General features: G+C 40.9%; 1 protein-coding gene across 1 annotated transcript in view; it reads right to left on the minus strand.

The window, feature by feature from the left end:
• Window positions 1–667: 667 nt before the first annotated feature.
• Window positions 668–25,325, minus strand: part of CDK19 (cyclin dependent kinase 19) — a 112,094-nt gene continuing 87,436 nt past the window's right edge. Inside the window, exons 7-13 of the mRNA XM_084285399.1 lie at window positions 17,733–17,876; window positions 17,406–17,475; window positions 16,150–16,222; window positions 13,276–13,373; window positions 11,674–11,752; window positions 8,317–8,583; window positions 668–4,785 (exon numbers count right to left, since the gene is read on the minus strand). Of these exons, the coding sequence (XP_084141525.1) occupies window positions 4,654–4,785; window positions 8,317–8,583; window positions 11,674–11,752; window positions 13,276–13,373; window positions 16,150–16,222; window positions 17,406–17,475; window positions 17,733–17,876 (863 nt within the window). The 3' untranslated portion in view covers window positions 668–4,653. The remainder of the gene's footprint in view (window positions 4,786–8,316; window positions 8,584–11,673; window positions 11,753–13,275; window positions 13,374–16,149; window positions 16,223–17,405; window positions 17,476–17,732; window positions 17,877–25,325) is intronic.

Below are 25,325 nucleotides of genomic sequence, written 5' to 3' on the forward strand. Positions count from 1 at the left end.
TTTTGGAGTAAGTTTACATTCTGTCTGCAAAGCAACGACTAGATGGGATAGAAATACACAGATAAGCAAAGCACACAAAAATCCCCTTTGAAAAACAACAGTGTGCTCTACCTCGTACTCTCCACGTTGCCAGCTGAAATCCTTGAAACCCTGCAAGGTCCGGTGGGAGGAATAAGCAAGAGGACATTTAGGCTCAGCATGCAGTAACAAAGCGTTTCTTTCTATCCCATTTATTTATTTGTTTCTCCTCCCAGAAGACAAATCTGTAGGATCGTCACGCTGGTAACAATGAGCCTCGACAAGCGGCATCAGCGTGGCACGCCGGAACAACTTTTCAGCAGAGGACAAAACCTAAAGAGAAGCGTCCCGTCCTTTCTGTTTTCCACAAGGCTTCATTCTGTTCCGATAGACACATCACCATGAATATCCTCGTGGGCATTTTAAACGCTGTAATTTCAGCTCTGAGGTTTCGCAAGCTTTGTTTTGTGTGGTGCATGCGATCATAAACATCCTGAATATAATTACAACTGCAATTTTGCGGGCTGTATTTTTCCCTCTTTGTAGCCCAAAGCCAATGTTTACAGAAACTTTTCAGCACGCTGATGTGATTTCAACTTTTTATTATTATTACAAATGTATATTATTTTATTAAAAAAATTCACACTGAAGCAAAGTCAATTCCATTTCATTACAACCAAGAATATAAAATAAATGCGATGAACTCAGAGTCTCGTTTTAACAGTCATTTTGAGAGTGACATCGGGACAACTTAAAAGCAGTAAACTCTTCACTCTAGAATGAGAAAAGTATTTCGCTTTGTGGCTTGGCTAACCCACCGGCACGGCCATCGCCGAGTGTGGCCACCACTGGTCGGAGGCGGCAGCGCTTTGCGGCAGCACGGGGCGCGTACACAGCAGCTCCTAACGAAAACTACAGAAATGAAAGATGCGTGCACGAAGGTATTAGGAAAAAAAAAAAAAAAAAAAAAGTAACTGAGTAGAGACAGGCACACTTCCACAAAGAGTAAACATGGGAAAATACAGCTAGAACAATTTTGAAAAGTATACTACCTTACATATATAAAAAGTTCTTTAAATTGCTGTTAAAAAGGACACGTTCTGTCCACATTTTGTGTAATACTTTTTAGTGTCTACACAAGACAAATTTTTAAAAAAATTAAATAGTATTAATTTACTACTAAATATTTAGGAGATAACAGTGCATTAAGGACTTCTTTTCATATAGTAATACACATCGCTCCTGTCTGGCGACATTTTTTTTTTTTTTTTTTTTAGAAGATTACGTATGGCCTTATGTACAATACATTTATTTAATCCTAAAACAATTCTTTGCTTCATGGTGTTAAAGTACCATTCCTGAAGATTACGAAGGGGAACTAGGCTTATTATGTTCATATAAAATATTATACATATTGGACCACTTCTGGCTTCCCGCCACCCCTCCCCGCTAAGGATGCTCTTCCCTCCCCCTCCCCGGGTACAGTGTCGCAGACACAGTGCAGGACTCGCAGCTTTCCTTGTTATTTCTCCTTCCTTGTGCAGTTCAGCAGCCTGCCCTGCCCTCCTGCACACAAAAAGGAGCGACCACCCCTGCTGGGGTCCCTCGCCTCGCCACGTCCCGCTGTGAAACACTGCGGCGGGGACAGAGAGCTGATGGGCGAAGGCAAAGCTGGGAGTACGAACCGAACTGCAGAAACTAGCATCAAAGTGACGTGGTCCTGGCTTCCCGTGACACACCACACAGTTCACTCCCTAAAACCTCAAGACATGACCCCTGAAAAGCAAGGCTTCTTTCACAATGACTGCCATCGCCCCCAAAACGCACAGCAAGCGCGCAAGGAAAGGCAAATTATTCCCCAACCAGGAGACAGAAAGAAACGAGAGGAGCGTGCACAGCGCACATTTCCCAGCAGACTCCTTTGCTTTCGCTCACTCTCCTTCCAGTTGAACCTTCGAAAGCAACAGGAGTCAGCTCAGCTCCGTGTGTGTGCACAAAATCTAGAAGGGACTGGGCAGGGTCCGTCTACCTGGTGTAGCAGATGCAGAAATATCCGCTCAGCTTGGGCACAGGGCATGGCAGTTGCTCTAGAAGCTGGAAGCTCACTCAATCGAAGGACCTTACAGTGCTGGGAAGGCTCACACTACACACAGGTTCATCCACACCGTGGTTTTGTCTTGCTGGCACAAGAGCCCAGCACAACCACACAGTAAGGGGTCTCCCCGCTGCTGCGTGAACGCTGATCCTCAGCCTCGGGTCACAGCAGGGAAAAAGAAACATCAGGAAGAGACAAAAGGATCTGGGGCGAACTGAGAGGCACAGGAGGGGACAACAATTACTCTGCCATGGGTTAACTTCCAGAGATGTGAAATGCATTTCACAAATATATTAAAAAAAATGATGCTTCATGGCATTGGCCGAATGTCCAGTAGCTCAAGGTACCTCAGCTAACATCAGTAAGGGGTGGGACACTGGATTTACGGGAAGGATGTAACCCCAGATTCACTGCAATGAAATAAACAATTAAAAGCTGACCTTCCCAACAGCCTACTGGGGTACATGTAGCATTTCAAGGGCTACACATCAGAAATATCCTCTGGGAGACCATTTTTCCCCAGAAAACAAATGTGATTATTTTTCTTTCAAATTGCTTCCTTTCCTTTTCACCACCTTCTTACCTATTTGATGACAAAAGCAGGTTTTGGTCACTCTTCTAGAGAAGCTGGGTGCGGTCAAAACCACAGGATGGTGGACATGTCCAAACTAAGCCAACAGCTCGCAAAAAAGCATGAGAACAACACATTTTCGAGGGGGAAAGGGACGCTAAAGGTGATCAGGAGATCAAATCGAGTAGAATTAAGTTCCAGCCTGGCTGTGATAAAAACCACTCTCCTGACAGCAAACAGATCCAACAGCATTTTGCTGGGGCTGATCACAACTTCAGTGTGAACGTGTGCAGGTACATACAATTATTATTATTATTATTATTATTTTTGTATGGGTACAGGACAGAGGAGGGCACAGTATTATGATTGTAACATTGACTGTTTACACATAAACTCATCTCACTGTACCTCTTCTCTGAGCACCAGCTTTACAAGCTCACCGACGTGACATTGCTGGTAGCTTTCTAACCGCATTAATAATTTTTTTTCCAGATTTTCTGCAAGAAGAATCAGCCTTATTTCTGAAGGCTGAAGGAAAAACGAAGCTGTCCCAAATTATATGTTGTGTCTCTTCGAATAACTGTGGTTACAGAAGTTGGACAATGATCCTCTGATTATGCTTCTGAACTCTGCTTATTTACTGGGGATTTTCTGCCAGCTACCCATCCACTTACAGTCCTTAGGCACAATCAAAACATGTTTGCTCTAGGGAAAAAGAAACATTTCAGTGCAATCAAGCGCATCTGGTGTAACTAATCTGGGTTAATCACAGCAATGTGAGGGACACAGAGTATGCATTGCAAACATGAAAAAGGAAGAATTTTCAACATGCTTCTCAAACTGCACAAGAATTTCTCTTCATTATTAATTCTAACATAAAACGATTAAATGTATTTGTTTTTATAAGTCTTGGTATTTCTGTCACACTCGGGAATGTGAAAGAGAAGCTACGTTGATAGAACTCTCGCATACATTAATCAGCTGCTTAACAGAAAAACAAGCCACCAACCACATTCCTCCTGAAATCTGAGGGCAGTAAATACATTTTCCTGACTATTTTGGTGTCCAGCCTGGGAAGACATTCCTTGCTTCTGTTTCCAACAAATCCTGAAAGCATCTCCTTGTTCTGTGACTGTCCTGGTTTCATTTAAAACAACGCTTAGTTTAAAACTAGTCAGAGCATGATCACTGTGATTTCAAGAATTCAATGTGAATGAGTTAAGAAATATCAGCAATCTTCTGTTTGGTGTTCAGTCCAGTAGCAAGAAGCATATCTGTCGCTGCAGAGACTTGGGTTGTTTTTTTTTCTTTTTCCTTTTTCTTTTTTTTTTCTTTTTCTTTTTTAATTTTTATTTTTTTTTAAGACCTCGCCTGAAAACTAGACTAATAAAAACAGAATAGTAAAATACTCTGGAACAGTAAAATTTTGCTGTTCTTGACATCCATGAGCAAAACAGTAATATCCTGTGAAAATAACATAGTGCTTTAAAAAGGTGCAATATACCTGTATAGCTAAACTGGTTTGCCTAGTATAAAACTAACTATATACAAGCTTGAAAGCCTGGGAGTTCAAGATTTTAAAACTTTAAAATCCCATCAAAGAGATTGAAAAGACAGATTTATGGCAATCACTACAGCATAAGGAAGGTGCACCAGGAATCCTTCAAAATTCCAAAGGTTAAAGAAGTTAAGTGCTGGGTTCAGATCAGAAGGGTTCATTAGAGTAACCACAATGGAGCACATGCAAGGGAGGGAGGAAGGAAAACTTCACGAGAATCTCCTTTATGGCAATAAAGGGGCAGGAAAAAAAAGAAGTCTTCAGTAAGTAAAGTTTTCCTTTTGCAATTGTGAATTTTAATTCTGCATCATAGTTTGTGTTTTTGGTTCTTCTCGTCGTTATGAACTTCATATTGCTGGAGTCTTCTGGCTTTTAGTCCATTCTTTTTTTGAGTGCAGTCTCTTAAGCCTCTCAGTACCTGTGAGACTGGTGAGATTGATGGTACTGAGAGCTCTGCTGAGATGATGTGGAATAGCCCATTGTACTCTGGGACTGAGAAGATCCCTGAATGTTGCTTTGGTAACTCAGGCGTGAGCTGGAGTGCTGGAGAAAAAGAGAATGGGAACAGGGGAATGAAAACCAGCCTGTTAGGACCATGCAGCACAGGAAACTTTCAGCCTCTCTGAAGCTAATTAAAATTTGACTGTTGGAGAAACTAACTAAACAGTGTTGCTGTTTAAAGTCCCATAAAATCTGCTCTGTAATCAGGCTTAATACACCACAGAAAGTACACTACGTCACTGGCAGATATCTGAAAGTACTGCATGGGCACACCTATTTCTGAAGGAAAAATACACAAGACAAAGCATAGAAAAACGCACAAGACAAAAGAGAAAACAGCTGTTTCTTAAACTTACATCTCTCACTATTGTAAGCACTATTAATGCAACAACAAACAACTACTAGTACCAAAAGCACTCTTTTCAAGATAGACAATACTAAAACAGTACAGAGAAATAACTTACTCTGTTCCTTAGAAAAGGAAATCATGACTTAGGAACTACTTTATTTATCTAACCAAGAAAATGTCCAGTAAGATAAAGTATTATAATTTTAGGTGAGTCTTTCAACCTGCTGCCTTATCTACTGGAAACAAAAAGAGCTTCTTAGTGATGGGCACATGTATGTTCAAATTTGTATGTATGTGCTAAATGTTTTTTCCCCCTCCACATCTTTGAGATGTTAGCTCAGTGGACCTCAATCTCAGCAAGCCAAATTCATGGATCATTTGTGACCTCCAGCCTGCTTAATTTGCATGTTTATTACCATATCCATTCCTCGTCAAGGATTAATAATGATCTGCAAAATCACTTGTATGAAAAGAACTGCTCTAACAGTACTTTTAGGAGACTCTCTAGCAAGGTAAATCTCACCCCAATCCACAAGAATGGAGTGTCTACAAAAAAACATACTATTTAAACAGCTAACAATTTCTTTTCCACAAAATTAAGTGCAGGGTCCTTCAATAAAGATCTCTGTTCACTGTCTAGGGGATTGTTCTACCTGGCTACATGCAAGAGTCATCAGCAAGACTGTGGGAAGCTATAAACATCATAAAAAGAGTGTAAAAAACTATATTCTGATTAAATATAAAAATTAGGAGCTACAGAAAACCTCTGGAGAAGTTTGAATTCTGAACAGAAATCCCACAGATAAAGCAGGTCCATAACACAGCATTCTCCACAACTGCTCAGCGAAGGTAAGAGCCAAATTGGTGGTTTCATCTACCCACCAGATCCCAACTAGGAGAGCTGTGGAAGCATCCTGGCAACTTCTCAGCTGGATAATGAAGAGTAAAAACCTAAAGTTCAGGCAATGTAAAACTTCTGCTCTTTCTGTTCCTGTACATAGTTTATATTCTTTAATTTCAGATAAACTAGAAATGCACTAAAACCTAAAAATAATTGCATTACTTTTTGTGTTCTGCCTAAACACAGGAAAATAGAGATTGGTTTCCAGGTGAAACACAGCACTGCTAGAGACAGAACTGTCCAGTCCTGCAGACCACCGTATCTCAATGTGGTATCTGGAAAACCAGTAGATTGCACTGAGTAACTTCACTTGTTAGCAAGGGTCAGTCTGGGAGGTAACAGCTTTATAGGAACTAGTTCTGGATGGAAAGCATCAGCTTACTGTGATAAGCAAAAAACCTGAGGTCTCATAAGGAATGCTCAGTAAAATTCAACAAAAATTCCTACTGCCGTTTTTAAAAGTAACATATATTGTTGCTGGTGAACTACAAAAAAATCTCAAGTGAGATTTTAGATCACTGTCTAAGTGAAGCTCAACGCAAGAGGATTCTTCCTACTTCTGAGTAAGATAAAAAGGAGTAAAACTAATGCCAGAAGACTACAAGAACATATTAATTTGCCCGTGCTTATTTTTGTTCTGCAGAAGAGAATTTGCTGCCTTTTTTTAAAAAAACAAAGTCAGACTTGTACAAATTGCCGACATTCCTTTTGCAAACAGAAGACAGTCAGCTAGAATTTAAGGGCAGATAGCCAAATACAAGTGCAAAAAAGGATAATCAGACCATATAATTTAGCAAGCGACGTAACGAGAACATACAGATCATTATTTTGATGCCTATGCTGTTAAAGTTTAGAAGGAAGGACCACAGGGGGTAAAAAGGAGTCTTAACTATCTCAAAAAATGGGATTTAGACTGCTAAAAACTTGTAAGTGGGAAGCCTGCCAACATTTCAGAGAGCTCTGTAAAGTTTCTATAATGGACATCATCAAATGCAGCACACCAGTCCTCAAAATACAGACCAAAACAGGCCAGCCATAAATACTGTGCAGTCAGACAGCTGTAGTGATCTGTCCAGACCTCAAGGCTGTCTGCAACTTTTCAAAACAAAAAAATAAAACAACAAAAAAAAAACAACCTTGTTGTCTTTACCCTTAAGTTGCCCTCAATGCCTTCATGATCATTTATAATTAGGAGTAAAACAGAACTGAGAGAAAAATGTCTGGCACTGAGAAATCAATTGTGTGTGGAGGAGGTCTGGATGGGTAAGTCGCAGCAATTCCAGAGCTGCTTTTTTTTAAAAAAAATATCATCTGCTTATTTAAGTTTAAAGTAGCCTGAACAGCATTCTCCAAGGTGGTGTCCTCTTGAAGCAGACAGAATCCCTAACATCTGTCAAAATATACTTTTACTAGCTACCTTTCTATTATTCTGCTTTCAACTTATTACTGTTCTGGTGAGCATATATTCACTGGTATTGAAGAACATGGTTCAATCAACACCGACTGTTGTGTTGATTTACAAACATACATGATTTTATAAACATACAAACTGTATGTTTAGTGCAAGTCACTTTTTCAGTGGAAAATATTTTAGTAAGCATCGACAAGCATGCGAGTCAAAAAAAACCCTCAGTGATGCTGCTTTTAGTTCTGAATGTTACTGCACTGGAAAACAGGAAATCCATTCAATGGTCGCATCAGAAATAATGCATGTTTATGCCCTGCTTCAGCATGAATCATACTGATGAACCAAAACATCATTCCTGTGCTAACACGCATTTTCTCTTTAACTTTAGAAGTATATTTAACAAAATATTAGAATAAACTACAGAATTATTCCATAGGTTTGATGATACGAGGTAGAATGAAGCAGAAATCAAATGGAAAAGCCTAGCTCTGATTTTGCTTCTCAGGCTCTGCTTCTCACACAGGATTTAATCTTTCCAAGAGCCAAGCACTCTGAGCTTGATCTAATGCAGCATTTACATTCATGAAATAGTTCCCCTGGTTTCAGTATGATTACTTTCAAAGAAACCTAAGCACATGTTTAAGTGCTTTCCTGGAGCGGACCAGTCCTCAACCCTTTACAGGGCGCAGCGAATCTAACTCATATTCCATTGAAAATTACTCACCATAGCACAAAACCTTTTTACAGCCCTAATAGGCTTTAAGCCTGCATTTTTATCTCATGTATCAGAGCATGCCTGCTCAGGTTACAAGAAAAAAAAAAATCATTAAAATACAATCCCTTCTCGCGGCGGGGAAGGGAGAAAACGACATTCTGACTCTACGTTATCGGAAGGGGCACGAACCCGAGAGGTACCTGATAATCTGAAGGCATGACAGGCCCGCCTGAGTTAGCGCCTGAAGGCCCTATGCGTGGTTTCTTGTTTGGAGGCACCTGGTTGAGGCTGGAGTCCTGGCTGTGCTGGAGCCCGGCGCCCGCGCCCCCAGCGCCCGCGCCCGCGCCGCCGGCCGTCCCGTTGGTTTGGGTGCTGTTCTGCTGCTGCTGCTGCGGCGGCTGCGGCGCGGCCTGCGGCTGCTGCTGAGGTGCTGCTTGCTGCTGATGTTGGTTCTGCTGCTGCTGATTCTAGGGGGAAGAAGAGACACCACGCCGTTACCTCCGCCGGGCTCGGCCGTCACCGTGATGGGGTCGCGGCGCCGTGCCCATGGGGCAGGCCCAGCCGCTCTCCGGGATAGCACGGCAAGGCTTTCAGGCCTCAAACGGGGGTGTTCAGCTCGTGGTTCACCTTCGTTTTTTGTTGTGGTTGTGTTTTGTGAACAAAGCAAGCTCCACGAAAACTGGAATGAGAGCCTGGTGATTTCTGCAGCGAGCACTCAGCCCTGACGAGCAGAGAGGAGGGTGGAAGGAGCTCTCTATAAAGCAGTAATCACCTAATGAGCCGAATCAAAAAACCCCCAAATTTCACTAGCGCTCAGCGGCAGATGTGGTGAACCACAGTCAATTATTCTAAAGTGCTTCAACAGCCCCGTTCGCTCCGAATCCAAACCACTTTTCCCATTTTCACAAATGACACAATAACGCAGTCATGCAAATAATCCGAAGGAGGCTGGCAGCGACACTGCCAGAAAGGTAAGCAAACCGAGGCCGGTGAAATCACATAATTTCTTCCAGGTTGCGAGGAAATTTTGTGGCAGAACCAGCGTGGTGCCGTGCCCCTTTTGCTCTCCTGCATTTTCAAAAGCACCTTGGAAAAAGCGGTGTGCTGGGAATGCAGTCCATGAGACTGCATCTCAGAAACGATGACAATCAATTGCCACCAGCACAAAATTGATGCTCTCAGCCCCGAGAAGGCATTTCGTTACCTCAGACAAATGACATAAACATCTGTGTCTGTGACATTCACCACGATGGTTTCCCAAGACACATTCAAATCAAATTTGCAGTGATGTATTTATTCAAGATTACAAAGAAGCCTTGCATCTCCAAGGAGTTGGAGATGGCTTGTATTTCCATCCCACATTTAGCAAGAACAGTAATATATCCTGCCAGGAGCAGTCCTCAAATCCCAGCCCGGTCAGATTCTGCTTCCAGGGAGACTTACTCTTAAACGTTTACGTCACGCTAGCTTGTCATAAAATTTGTTAAGAAGCAATTTATCCTTTAAATAATGGTTTGGGCTTCACTTATACAAACAAGCACCTATAACTAAGGCAGTGCTTGTGCTAGATTCTGGGCTTTGTGTTTTCATAGGGATGTTGGGATGCGAGCGAGGTGATTGCTACTGTGAGAGCTGAAAAACTGCAGTTTTGTTAACTGTAAAAAAATACAGGAGGAGCTCTCACAATCAAGCACCACGGTTCATCATGGGTCTGATGTTTGGCTCTTTGGACATTAGCACAAAGTTTAGCTGACTATATATATCCACAGGTCAGTTTATTTCATGGTGATTCTTAAACAAACACTATACAAGGGCTAAAGTTAGCAACATATGCCCACGTGCCATTTATCAGACACGTTACCAAAATTAAATTCTGATCCTAACACAATTTTAATGAGGGAAGACTCCATTCATTTTGTTTTACAAACTCTCAGCTTAGCTTTGCTGACTAACAATTAGCCACGCTGAAGAAAGGATGCTTATGTTAAAGATTATTCAATTAAGATGGGAGTTCCAAATAAATAAACAAAGAAAACTCCTCTGTGTTTCCTAAGGCTATACAAGGGCTTTTGTTTTAAAAACAAATCAGAAACTAACTCTATCATAAATAAATAAATAAGGCCTTTCACTTGCAACATCATCAGAAAGAAACAAAGCATGGAACAGATCCAGTTTTGAGGATATTCTTTACCTTCGCATTTTCTACGCTGTGAGAACAGATTCAATGAGTAATGCAGAACTTGAGTTACCTACACGGTCTGAAAAACTTTTATTTGGAGTATGCATAAATACGTGACTGTCCCCAGCGATCTCAAAGATTATTTATATAATGGCTGTTTTAAATATAAACATTCCATTGTTATTTCTTCCCAATGCTCCCATGGAAAAGACAGATACTTACTTTTAAATACACTGCCTAAACAAAAGCCAGAGTCATTTTAATTCATAAGGCTTGTTCTTCTTTTTAAAGTTGTGCACGTTAGAGCAGCACCAGTAACTAAATTACAACCAAATCAGTATCATGACTTTGATTTTATTTTTGCTTAGGTCTTTCAGTTTCCTCTTTTTGAATAACTATCTGGACAAAAAAATCCAGGACATTACCACTTGTTCTCAGTACAGAAGAATCCACAGTTTCTGTTCTGAAAACAAAATCTGCTGTCTGAAATGCACCACGAGAGGCACATGTTTAAACTCAGCTAGTTTCTCATGCCACAAAGAAAATCTGAAAAGAGAAGATGCACGTAATCTAAAAGTTTCTCAGAACAGTAACAGTCCTCTTGTAGCCCTCAGGTAATTACAGTTTATGGTTGTTTTCTTCACATTTTGCTAGCTGTACCTTTCAGTTGGTGCCTCATGGTACCCTATCACACACTATAGCAGTCTTGTTCAGCCTCCACACCATGATGGGACAATCACTGCTGTCACGTAGCACGGCTGAACTCAGATAAGTTGCAAACACACCACAGCTTACTACGCACGCAAACAAGCTCTTGCTCGTGTCTAAGGGGACTATGGGAAAGAGGGTATTCAGAGTGGATTGTCACTACAGAACAGTTCATGCTCCCTAATACTCTTTTGTCTGAGGGCCCTTAGAACACGACCAGGAAACAGCGTGCAGATGGATGAAACGTTCTGATGTAGTGCCAGAAGCAGGCTGCCACTATTTATTGGAGACCCTGACAACCATCTCCTTTCAAATGGCTGGATGCATGCCATTCATACAATGGAAATGCCATTCTTTTCTTGTGAGCGCAGTGTATTTTCACTGTGCAGGAGGAGGTAGGCAAGGTCCTCCTGGAATGAAGGCAGCTGAAAGCAGGCAACCGCTGACAGAACTCAGCCAGCTCATTCCCCGCAGGTCAGGGCAAACTCTTGGTGATACCACCCAAGACACCCCAAAGTCATCTGATACTTCGAATCTCATTGGAAAGTGGTTTTAAGACAGCCTTGCCTGGAAAACACATTTTTGCTTAACTGTTCACGTTTATTATTTTTCATTTTAGTGCCATAACTCTTTCTTATTGCATACTTTAAAAAAAAAAAGCGTATTATACCTTATCCCCTTTCTCTTCAGGTTCATCTTCATTAAGGAATTCTCGTTTAGGATATGGAATCTGACAGCCAGCAAATACACTGGAACACAGTAAACACACAACAAATGCATATGACATATATTTACTTACTGTTATATTAAAATTATGAATATAACACGATTTAAATTTCTTTTATTTCACGATTCCTGTTTCCATGAGCGAGTGGCACTGAACACCCAAGCTGCAGATCCCAGCAGCTAGGTGCTGATAATACGGCCTTATCTCTTTGCTGTTGGCATGAGACCATCGTTTAGAAATCGTGGCGTGGTTGAACATGCCCAAATGCCACAGCAACCACTTGTTGATTCCAATGGCAAAATACAGTGTCACAGCAGCCAGATGTTCCACAACACCTGGTTGGAGCATGCATGGCTCACTGAGTAAAGAGCCTGATCCAGTGAGAGTTAACACCTTGTAAGCCCCTACTTGATTTACAACAATCTTAAATGTATTTGCCAAATGTATTTGCCAATCACAACTACTGAGTTACGTTCAATTAGCTTCTCAGGTCTTGCGTAGAGGGAGAAGACAGCTTTTAAATTCACCTGGCTAATAGGATTTGGAACATTCCTTTGTGTTTATGGCAGATACTTTATCATAATATTATCCTGTAATCCCTGAGGAGCTATAGAGCTACGTAGGACAGCATAAAGTAAATGCTACGTAGAAACTTACTGGTAGACGTTGACCAGTATCAATTTCTTATACTTCTGTGCCAGCATTCAGAATTGCTGAAGGCATTTAGACTGTGATACAATCAACATGGCATGATTTTCTGAAGTGTCTCAACAGTGCCTAACCCAGGTGCTAAGTAGTGTTTTGGCTTATCTAATCAGAGGGGAAAAAACGAAGAAAAAAAAACAACTAGTTTCAGCTCAACTGCATTTACACTCCAGTGACTATTCCCTCCTTTTAGTGTTTGTTGCCTGCTTGCTGAGGAAACAGTGAAAGCAAAGGTGGAAGTCTCTCTGCATCCAGCTCCTACAGACCATACTCCTCCTGAAAACTGGGAAGAGAAACTAGAAGGGGAAAGTCTGCCAGTAGCAACTGCATCTACCATTTGAATGTATAAAAGTAAAATATATAGATACACAAAATGTGTACTCTCAAGCACCCTGAACAAGAAACCAGTGGGACTTGTGGTAGTCATTGATCACTCTTCTCTCCTCATACTGTTATGACCATGCACAAAAGGGCATGGGAACAGGCTGTAGATCAGAGAATGGTCCTAGTCCTAGGGAGAGAGACAATGAAACCAAGTGATGGAGAGCAGGGCTCTGTGAGTTAGAACAGAACAGGGCACAGAGGAATTCTCTAAATACTGGCATAATATTCTCACCGGCTTTGATAGCACACTCAGAATTACAACACCAGTGCAACAGGGGGTTGTTGCCCATGACCACTCAGTTCTGACACCAGTAGATAAAGACGTGCAGCTCTACTGAGCTACTACATCTTGTGGACGCAGGTGGGCACTTATATTTCAGCTGTCATCTCATAACAGGGATTGGCATTCAGCAGAAGGTAGACCTTCCTGAAAAGCACAGAAGAGGGAATACGTACTCTGATGTAGGCAGAGGATCCTCTTGGAAGTAAGGGTCCTGCAAAGCCTGCTCTGAGGTAATTCTCTTTGTAGGGTCCATAGTAAGAAGTTTCTGAAGCTGCAAACATAACATTAAAAACAGCAAAAAGCTCATCAAACTATCAAACATACACAATTGCACAATTGCAAACAATTACACAATTGTTAAATTATCTGCAGCTTTCCCAGACAAGCCTAAATTAACATTTCTTGTTAAGTACCCAAGAACTAGAAAGCATATTCCCAAAAGCCACAAAATACTATGGCTGTGAATGGCTCTCACATAAAAACAGCTAAATGTAGCAGGCAGTATTAATTGCTAAGGCCAAACCACTGTCCTAAAGTAACATTAAATCCAGCTATTACAGGTTCATAAAGCATGATTTCTAAATAACAGTGTTGTGACACACATATAACTTTTATACTGTTCCCTAGCACAGGAAAAGCATGTCAGAAGAGACCGAGTATGACCAGACTCTCCATATCACTTTCAGCCATAAAGAATAAATCTTCACCTCCCTAACCAGCAAAATTTCAGAGTCAGAGCACACAGGTCCCAGCCCTACTCTAATTGGTTTTGAGATGAGAAAGAGGAATGTACCCTTCCTAGTAACCTTTCTTCCTTACCAGGAGGAAAGCAATAACAAATTTATTAGCTAGAATGCTGCTGAATGCAGCCGGCTATAAAAGAGGATTATAATATATTAGTAGTATTAAACAGGAATTATAGGGATAACATACCCTTTCTAGTCATTTATCACATTCTGATAAACTCACTGTGGGAAATTTGGGTGCTCAGATTATATTGCATGGTGTCATGCTTTCACATAAGTCTCTCCTAATACAAGTTAACAGTGAAAATAAAATTCCTTCTGTGAACGGCACTGTAGCTCAAACTATCCTCCATGCCTCCAACACAAATACTCTGGAAAGCCAGCAAAAGAAAATGGCATACATGTATTTCATCCTCATCAAAGGCTGCCTCCAAATATGTTTTGTATTCTTTTTCATTTAAGGACAGTGTTATTGTACCACAGCAGAAAACCTAAAGATATCCAGGACCTTTTAGTGATCTGCTCACAATCTTAACCATTCCCCTCTCACCCAGAGGATATAACGAATTTGTCCATCCCAGGTGATGCCACACACAACATCACTCTAAGGGAGGCATCCCGCCTATCAATGATGCTACTGTGAAACAGCTTTCTTTGTCTGTTTTTCTGTAGCTTCTAAGAAAATGATTTTTTTGAAAAAAAAGTCTGGATGCAATTTGCTTGCAGGTTAGCAAGTGCTAATACAATATAGAAAGCCTGTGAGACTGGACTTCATCAGAGTCTTGTACATCTCAGCAGTTCTCAAGCTCACTGATTGTCAGGCTCTGGCTGGCCTGAGATGATAGCTATAAATACAATGCTGGTGACTTTTCCAGAGCAGCAAGAACAGATGGATCTCCCTGGACAGAAAACATTCCCCCTTGCACGTGGACATGAACATTCAATGTCAGTCAGCAGAGTGGCACAGTATCTGCCTCTTTGTCAAGGGTCATTTGGTATCCTGAACTGTCTACTTGGTACCATGTTCACCTATTCTGTACGTGCCACACATTCTGCAAATATTAGTGCAAAGTCTTGCCCAATGAAGCAGATGTCTTATAGATCATCTTGCAAGGTGCAGGTTACCTCAAGAAATAGCATTACTACCTTTGACATGAACAAGGAGCTTCAGGGAGTCTGCTTCAGAATTAGATGCATTTCTAGTCTCTCAGTTTGGAGGCCTAATGCACACCTTACCTTCAAACTCTGCTGTTTTGAGAATCTTTCACAAGATAAAGCAACTACTGAGGCCCTTTGCTATAGAATGGTTAAGGAAAAAAAACCTACAGAAAACCTACCTTGCTAAGTGAACTACGTTTTCTTCATGATGTTCAGAAAGAACCCTGAGACCTTAGGAAATCCCAGTTCTCATGCTCACGATTATACAGCAGAATACATGGGTAGGCACCTACCTGTTTCATCACCCTGTAATAACCCTGCCTCACTACTTCTCCATCATGAAAAGCTTATTTGCTTTTTTAATATATTTTTAACACCCTATGGTAAGTTTTTATTCTTCAGAGATTTAGTTAGTATTTGCCCCTGGAAAAGCAGCCTACCCACCCCAGATGATTCAACTTGGCATTCACAGCCTTGATGAATTAGCCATAAAATCTGTCAGCAGCCCATTTCCTTCTTTGCCCTGCCACAAAAGCAGGCTTTCTGGTGGCTTTCACCATTAGTAGGAAAGCAGGGGAATTCAGGGGCTTACTAATTATGTCTCTTATAACTTAGTCTCTTCAGTTAGACTCTTCCTCCAGATCATTCCAATTTTAGCCCAGAAAGCTGAGTTCAAGAAATTTTAATTATTTTTTCTTGAAGTCTCACACTTCATATGTGAATGCCTCCCTTCACAAAACAAAACAAAAAATTCTTCAAGATGTTCTTGAATGTGCACATTTATTTTCCTTTCCTCTTCCCTTTACTTCACAAGAGTTTTGCACTCTTGGGAGCTTTTTAGCTCTCTAAAACCACATGGGACCAAGGGTTTGCTGAGGCTGGGTATACAAGTGCCTTGCAGATAATAATTACATAAAAGCTTCAGATCTGGAGTACAAGCAGTTCAAGCACACCCTCAGCACGAATGTAAATGAAGAAAATATATCTCAAAACTACCCAGTTGGTGATAACTAGCTTTGTTTTATGTCAGTGTTCAGTAGAATGAGGTGGTAGAACAGACACAGACATTAACATCAGAAATGCATTTCACTCCTGTCATCACAGAAGAATAAAGAACTAAAGAAGGCTTAGGTTTGTACCTACCAAAAGAAAAACTTTGCTGTCAGGCTTGACTTTGTGTTTCTCCATGTATTTTATGAGGCTACTATTGGCATATCTGAAAAATATTGTTAAACAAAGACATTTCTGAAATAATATAGCATTAAAAATATAGGAGTATACCAAGCGACCACAAAACCACCAGCCTTTAATAAGTGAACTGTAAAAAGAAGTGCTATCAGAAAATACGTCAGATACTTATCAAGCAGTTGACACTGTGTATGCTTTTCACTAATAGCATTAGTATCGACTGTGCGCAGATTATGTCCACAGACCATGCGACTTTTTATAGCATATGGATAAGCTGTTGACATTGGCACATGACAGAGAAACTCAACTTGAAGTTCACACTTGTTTTCCAAAGCAACTCCACCACAGAAGGTGTACAGCAGTTTCTAACAGTTAAGCTATTGTTTCCAGTTGGGATTTGGCAGAGAAGTTAACCTTTCTGTCTCCCCAACCTGCAGCAAACCACACAGTCCTTATAGTTCCCAAGCTCAAAAACGCCCCAACCATGTATGACCTGTGCCTGGCCTTGAATCTGCAAACCCAGAGGTTAACTACAGCCACTTTCAAGAGAAAGAAGCCTTGTACACAAATAAGCTTCACATCTTGTCTAAAGCCAACATAATGAATCCATGGCAAGCTGGAAACAGAACCCCAAACTCCCAAATCCCTGTCCCCTGCATTATAGCATAAGTCTGTGTTGTTCCTTCTACCTTCTGATCTACCATCACCACTACTGACTAATTTAGCCAAAGCCCCTGGCAACAGTAAAAGAAGGAAGTTCTCAGATCCCAGATAGGCTTTATATCACAATCTATTGAATGCATGACCTTTGTACAGAAACTTCTGCCGCTACTTTACTGTCTCCAGGTCTCTGCTGGACAAAAGGACCAAGAGGTACTTCCCTCTTCCTTCTCTCACAAAATGAATGAAGTTACCTTGAACATGTAATACAACTGGTTAAACCAACTCTGTTTGTCTGTGCCTGCCATAAATTGCACTTCACATGATCCCTTCTAAACAAATAAGGAGGTAATTCAGCTGATGCTTTTAACAAGTACCTGAGGGAGAGAACTCCATTCAAGCAAAACAGCTAATTCGAAACAGAACATCTGTCACAGCTTTGGAACCCCAACACTCCAAAACCCCACCCCCCTGAAAAAGTTTCAAGACAATAGGGGCCAATTTCTGCCTCTCCCCCACATTCACTGAAATGTGCTTTTATCATCACTTACGTTGTTCTTCTAAAATCTTTCTGAAGAGTTGGGTATTCTGGCATCTTTCGTATGTCTTCCCAATCTTTATCTTTGGTGGGGGAAAAAATAAGAGAAGCATTTACAATTCTGGAAGTGATGTTAAGTAACACTCAAGAAGGAATAACTACAGAGATTGTTTAAGTTTGTTGGCATGTGCTATTGTTCCATACCCGTCAGCATTTCCAAATCTATCAAACTGACAGTTTCTTCACACCTATGCAAACAACTAGTCATTTCCTTTAGGGAAAAAAGAAAAAAAATCAACCTAGTAGCATTATGCCTGAACCTTTAATGAAAATAAATTACCTGCAGGGAACCCCATTACGCTGAAAATGCGATCTAGTTGATCGTGATGAAAGGGATTACTTGTTTTGATGTCCTCCTGACGACAGTGAAATATAGGTTCCGATGTCAATAGTTCAGCAAATATGCAGCCAATTGCCCAAATATCTAAGGAAGAAGGAAGATCGTTCATGTAAATTTACTGCACATTATCACTCAGATATTCATTTCTGTATGGTTTTTCAAAAATCTGTATAATCATAGTAAGATAAAATGCCTCACTGTATGATTTCATATAGTATTTTAAAAAATAATACGTTAGTATAATAAATTAAAAAGGATAAAATCTGGGGAGATGGGTGTTTTTTTTTCCCCAAGCAAAATTAGACAATCTCCAAATTCTGTTTCAAGTTGTATGCTGGCAGTCCAGCACCTCATTAATGTATTCACAGTTAAGGCAGAAACCTATGCAGTATTTGTTGACAACATACCTTAAGCGACATTAAACTGACCATCAAAACCACAACATTAATCCCCCACAAACATACATTGATCTAGAAGTTGTAGCACATTTCAGAACAATTCTAAACAGATAATTGATAACTAAATACAAGCTAATAAGGAAAAGAGCCAGTGATTCACAAGCTTAGACAAATAGCGTAAGCTACTTTAAATGGAGAAAAAAAAGAGCCTAATTTTAATTAAGAGTAGAAGAGTGATTAATAAATTAAAAAGAAAAAATCATACTTGACAACTAACTCCCAATGGAACAACACTGGAACCGTTTCATCTGTATCTCATGCACATGCACAGAACAGCATAATTTACTGATGCTTTTATGAAGGTATCAACCTCTTTTTCATAAATTTCTCATTAATATGCTTTTCAAAATTAAATATATTGTGGACAAGAACAATAGCTTCATTCACAGGAGAAAAAACCTCTCGGTTTTATATAATCACTGCAGTTATTACTATCACCACCATCTTAGTGTTCTGCATGACCCAAGTGCTTTACTATGCATCGGAAAACAAAAGTGTGAATTTGTCAGTGAAGAAAAGGTTACTAGCAGAAGAAAACAAAAGAAAAAAAAAAAAGGAAAGAAGAAAAGGATTTGCTACATTGACAAATGCAATGTGTCTGGGGTATACCTCTGGAAAAAGATGTTGAGATCAGATGAGTAATGACTGTGGAGCCTTGCTTAATAGTTGAGGTTAAACTAGATGACACTGAGAAACCTTCTGGATTTTATTAAATTATAGGATAAATGCAGAAAGCAATTTATTCCTATATTTAAAATCTAATAGATAAAAAAAAAATACCTAACTGGAGTTTGGTTTATTAGATTCAGGCCAAAGAGAGCATCAAGAAAAGTCTCTTGGTTTTGTTACCTGTTTGCAATTAACCCAAGACCCAAAATCCCACCTCCTGTCACTGGTGCTGTTTAGAGTATGCCACCTAAGAGAAATGTGGTCTTCTGAAGAGAGGAAAACACAGCTCTCTCTATGAAATTGTAAGGAATGAAGAAGAGATTACACACTCTGTGCAAAAACATGTCTGTTCCCTTTCCATTATATTACAGGTATGGAGTTTGGGCTTTTAGGGCTGTCCCAATATCTAAGCCTTTCCGCCCACTTCTTTTACTTTACAGTTTCAACAGGATATAACTTGCTCCGTGCGTTACATCACTTTTTCAAGCTTCTATCTTCCTTTGATTCTCTCATTAGCCTTATCTGCATGAAAACAAGATCTCCAGCTCTTGAGATTTTATCTGCTCCGGCAGGTAATACGGCATATTAATCACAACTCCTACTTGGGCAGTAGGTATAACTTATCTACTCCAGTATGGAAATTATTTATTATTTGAAGAATAACATGTTAATTTAATGACATCTATTGACTCATTTTCACACTAGATAGCAAGCCCTTTTGGAGATGGCTTATCTAGAGGCCCAAGAGGTTGTAACCCCGTTGGTTACCCTGGCTTTCTGCAGTGCTCGTTGTCATAGTTAGGGAAAATCTGGGCCTCTGCTCATTCTTCCATTTGCAGCTGCTGCATCCAGACTGATCTTTTCCATCTGAATAATTGGAAAAAAAAAAAAAAAAAAAAAAAAAAAAGACAAACACAACTAACACCTAGTATTCTTGTTGACAGCAAAATTGAACTAGGAAATGTCCCTGACTTGACACAGCAAACTCTGCCCATCCATGAGATGAACCATGCAAGAGAATTGTCACAGTGGCAATGAACTCCCACTCCTGCCTTTGTGATTAATGCAGAGAGCACATTTTAAACCCTCTGAGAACTCAATATTAATAAAAAAAAAAAAAAAGACATCGTAATAACTGGTAACTGAAAGTTGCATCTGAACAAACACTGACAGCTCCCAAGTTGGTGTTTTATTTGCTCTGGGATGGCATTACTAGACAAGTCAAGCATGAAAACACTTCAACCGGTCATCCAGGAGGTCACAGTGCTGGGGCTCAACCCTCCAAGTTTCTTGCTAGATACTCTGCAGCTTCAAAGTACTTAGTATAGAAAACCTGAAGCTTTCATTTCCGTAGGTGAAGATTAAACAGCTGGAAAAGGCCTGATAGCCTTGTAGCACAGGCAGGTCAGGCTCTTCCCTTTGTCAACCTAACTCCTTTGTAACCTGATCTGGAGCACATCCTTGGCACATATTGAAACCATTCTCACAGTTCATGCTGTTCTGCCAAATTTGTCTAGGTTCCCCCCCCCTTCCCTTTTTTTTATTAATAGCATTCATAATTTACCGTGATTATTTACCACATGTGGCACTCTCCTAGCAGGAATACCTTGTTAAATTCTGGCCAGTTTAAGAGCTTCTTGAATGCAAACATCCCTAATTGGTATTTATCTCCCACATTGCTCATGTTAGACAACCGAATACAAACTTCAGATCTGACTGCGGAAATATGTGGCAACAATTAGAAATTTCCCCACCAGGTGCCATTTCAAATGGTTTTGGTCTGTGGTCCTTAATAAAGATTAATGATTATTACATCCTATTATAATCAAACAATGTAGCCCAAATAAGAAGTGCTGCCCCTCAAAAGATGGCCTTTAGTGCTTATGTGTTTTAAGCTGTAATTTTCAGCCCCAGTGCATTATTACTCTAGTGCACGTCTACATCTAACACAACAGGAATTTCTTATAATGTTTTATAACAACAAAACTGTGACCGTGATAGCTTTATAGGTCAGCAACTAAATCTGAGAAAATCCTACATGACCCACTCCACTTCAGTGCTGTAGCCAAGGAGCAAGTACAAAAGGATGCCAGTAAAGCTCATGTAATGATAGGGCTGATTAAACACACAAATGCTCGTGTATTCTTTCCTTTCTACGGCAGAATAATCTCACTGCTGCATTTGTTTCAGTATTTTGCAAACATTCTTTAAGAATATTAAGGCAATTTAAGACAATAAGACAATTCATTGAGCAACAGCCTTGATTCGCAAAAATGAAACATCTTTTCCCATGCATATGAACTAAAATGTTTCATTTGAAGACAGGACTCATTCTTTAATAAAACTGTTGTAGAAAATAAGTTAAGAAATGGGAAAAAAAATCATCAGTTCAGCTGCAACCAATAGGGAGCTCAACTATGGCGAGGTTTCATTTAACAGCATCAGCCTTCAGATCAAGGCAAGGACAACAAATAATCCAAGATATTGGAAACCTGAAGGGGCTGTGCAGGCAAATGTGTCTAATTTTTCAGATAAATATCAATTGGTCTAATCACAGAATCATCTACGTTGGAAACGACCTTCAAGATCGTGAAGTCCAGCCACCAACCTGACCTACCAAGTCCCTCACCAAACCATGCCCCTCCGAGCCACATACACACGTCAAACATCTCCAGGGATGGTGACCCCACCAACTCCCTGGGCAGCCCCTTCCAATGCTTAACCACCCTCTGCATGAAGAAAATTGTCCTGATATCCAATCTAACCCCCTCCTGGAGCAACTTGAGGTCGTGTCATGTCGTGTCACCTAAGAAAAGAGACCACCTCAGGTAGTTGTAAAGACTGATGAATTCTCCCTTCAGCATTCTCAAGGCCAAACAATCCCAATTCCCTCAGTTGCTCCTCCTAAGCCTTGTTTTCTACTCTCTTCATCAGTTTTGTTGTTCTTTGAACGTGTTTCAGTGACTCAGTATCCTTTGAGTAGTGAGGGGCCCAAAACTGAACACAGTATTCGAGGTGCAGACAGTAAAGGGACGATCACTTCCCTGGTCCTGCTGGCCACACTATTTCTGATGCAAGCCAGGATGCCACTGGGCTTCTTGGCCACCTGGGCACTCTGCTGGCTCGCGGTCAGCCAGCTGCCAACCAAGAGGCTAGCCCTTTTCTGCTGGGCAACTTTCCAGCCACACTTCCCCTATACCACTTGAGCCACACTTCCCCTATTCCACTGTACTTACGAGCACAGAGACCCTGTAAGAGTTCATTCATTTTTAGCCTCATTTTAAATGCCTAGACATTAGATTTAAGAAGAAATAATACATTTTTAAAGAGAATTTCTCTTTTTTTTTTTCTCGATTATGGTGAATACCTGTTTCTATCACATGCACACACAAAAAGGGTCTTCTCTTTCTTACGAAGAGGTCTCAGTTTTTGTGTATTTCACTTAAACTTCAGTCAGCAAAATAGAAGGCTGAGGAAAGAGAGGTCACTAGTCTTAAATCTGACACCTAGGAAGAACTGATAATGGGTCGAGCATTTAAACGCAACAGATTTTTCCGAGGGAAGCAAAAAAAACTGTGTCAGGTGGTGAGCAAAGGGTCAGAAATTGGATATCGTTTGTTTACAGGTTAGGCAACATCTTACTGATCTTTAACAACCAGCACTGCAACAGAACTTCACTGAAAAACAGAAGTTTATACTGTATTATTTTAAATTGTCAGATTATTTATTCTCCCACTTAAATTTCTATTCCTCAGTATATTTGTATTAAATGAAGAACCTGGGGTCATACGACTTCAGGCTTCTGCCGTGCATTAGACATATTAATTGGCAAGACTACACTTAACTTATTACAGTAAGCGTGACAACACAGCTATAGTAGACTTAGTATGGGGAGTGGCAGTAAGACGAGGGGCACCAGTAAGTCCTTTTGTGAAGCAAAAACACAACTGCAAAGAATCCACATTAAAGAACTTAAATTTTAATTTACAGACATTCACATCCCAAAATATAGAAATTCCAGATTTATGAATTTCTATGCAACTTTCTGTTTTCCTTGTGCAATCCATGTCCTGCTGCAGACAGGCATCCTCGAGGCAGGCAAAAAGGCAAACTTAGCAGCAGTTGCAGCACAAAGCAAAAAACCTGAACTTTTACCAATATTCTTCCGATGCAGGGCAGGGAATTAGGTCACTGGGGCAAGTGCTGAGCTCTGGGGAGGGCAGCGTGTTACAGCCTTGTTTTCTCCCTAATCCTAAGCCTTCGGATGCGTCAGAGAAGGCAGAGGGCTATGATTTTTATGCCAGCTACGGTACCTCCAAGACGTAGCGAAGCACGTACTGCTGCTTTTGTTCCAGCAACTGCAGTGCTTGCACCTCGCGGGGTCCAAGCATTACGCGGGCAGGCTGCCAAAGCTTCGCGGGGAAACAAAAGCAGAGGAAAAATGTTCTTTTAGCGACAACTCATCAAAAGGAGGAGAAGTGTAACGGGTGACACAAAGGGCAGCTTTGTAGCCCGAGGGCTGCTTCCCCCTACCAAATCTCAAACAAGCGCAGCAAGTAAAGGAAGTAGGAAAGAATTAAGGACTGGCAAGATTTGCCACCGTTTGGTAAAACAGCATTTACAAAGCTTTTCAGGGAACACCCACAGTTTTGCACGTTCGCTTCATCCCATGCAAAAATGCTCAGTGGTGTCACCTGGTCACAGGGCTGGAAGGCCAGGAACTCCTGACTCCTAATTATGGGGCTTTACCATTCATTTCCATTTCCCACTCCACTTTTTTCCATCTTAGTCCATCGCTGTAGGTAACGTCTCCAATCCTGTGCAATCTCTACTGCACAAATAGCATAGCACATTAGAGGATTGTTGCCGTTTTCTGCGCTCTCCTGAACTGCAGTGGATGACAAGACAGCAGTACGTGCTCTTTGAAAGGGAAATACACTTCTTTTTTTTCCTCATGCCTAATTAAATGCAGAATTCTGTATCAGAGTATCTTAACAAACCAGCTTTCTGTTCACAATGGGGCTCTTTGGAGGTGAACTCCATGCTAAAATGCAGAGGGACAAGGAGTTTATGGCCTGTTGTGTCCTCTCATTTGGTTTGTGTCAGTAACTATTACGACTATTTTTACTAGGTCAGGCATGTCGACATCTTCTAGTGCTAACATAAGACGAGCAAAAGCCCTGCTATCCGGTACTCTGAGTTATTACAAGGAACATGTGTGAAGAGTATTTTCATGACCTCTTCCATTCACAAGGCAAGACAGTCTTTTTTGGGAATCACTAAAGGTTTTGATGCCTACCTTATTTCAGTCAACAGGGACTGCACATGAAGGAGTCTTGCCCCTTAGATGCCCGGAGAGGCCCCTTTTTCCTTCCCAACAGAACCCCTCATGATCCCTTAACGCTTCTGTTTCTAAGGAGCCCAACCTCACAGCTATTTCTAATAAGGCACTGGGAATCACTCCTACATAATTATAAGCCCCTATATTGGCCAGGCAACGAAGCGAACGGCTGTGAAATGCAATTCTGCTGTCAGTCACAGCTAGTGCCAAGGCGTCTGCTTGTGAAGCAATCCCAACTGTCCTGGTAACGAGTCGTTCTGCTGAATCAGCGCTGCCGTGCTGCAAGTTTCAGTTCATGTTGCTGCAATAGCTGTGCCTGAAGACCAAACCGATGAATTTACCAAAATATCCCCCCGCACCGCAAGGATTCACCTAGTTACGATGGTAGATTGAACGTCTGAAAACCAACTGTTGTGAATGAACTGTCTGGATTTGGCAGTAGATAGGGCACACTAAAAGCCTTCACTACTGTATTAGTTAGCTAGAGGAAAATGTTTACAGAACCAGGTTTTGTAACAGACATCCTGTTGGATCTTTAAATGAAAACCTTGTGTTTAATTTAAGAAAATAAGATTAGCTTTTGGTGCACTGTCTTGTAAAGAAAGGGAAAAAAAAAAAGCAGTGCCAATCTCTTCTAAGATGCAAGCTTGATCCTGCACCAACCCATTCCCCTGTCCATATATACATTAAAGGAACAATGTGCTCGCTGTACATTCCAAGGAATCACAATTTATCCTGACACATACAAACTGAGTATGAAGAGAAAGTGGGCAAAAAAGGGTTGTTAGACACTGGAACGGGCTGCCCAGGGAAGTGGTGGAGTCACCATCCCTGGAGGTCTTTAAAAGACATTTAGATGTAGAGCTTAGGGATATGGTTTAGTGGGGGCTGTTAGTGTTAGGTCAGAGGTTGGACTCGATGATCTTGAGGTCTCTTCCAACCTAGAAATTCTGTGATTCTGTGAAAATGAAGGGAAGGGAAGGGAAGGGAAGGGAAGGGAAGGGAAGGGAAGGGAAGGGAAGGGAAGGGAAGGGAAGGGAAGGGAAGGGAAGGGAAGGGAAGGGA

Source organism: Netta rufina, assembly GCF_964035555.1.
Source record: "Netta rufina genome assembly, chromosome: 3".
In the NCBI taxonomy this organism is placed as follows: Eukaryota; Metazoa; Chordata; class Aves; order Anseriformes; family Anatidae; genus Netta; species Netta rufina.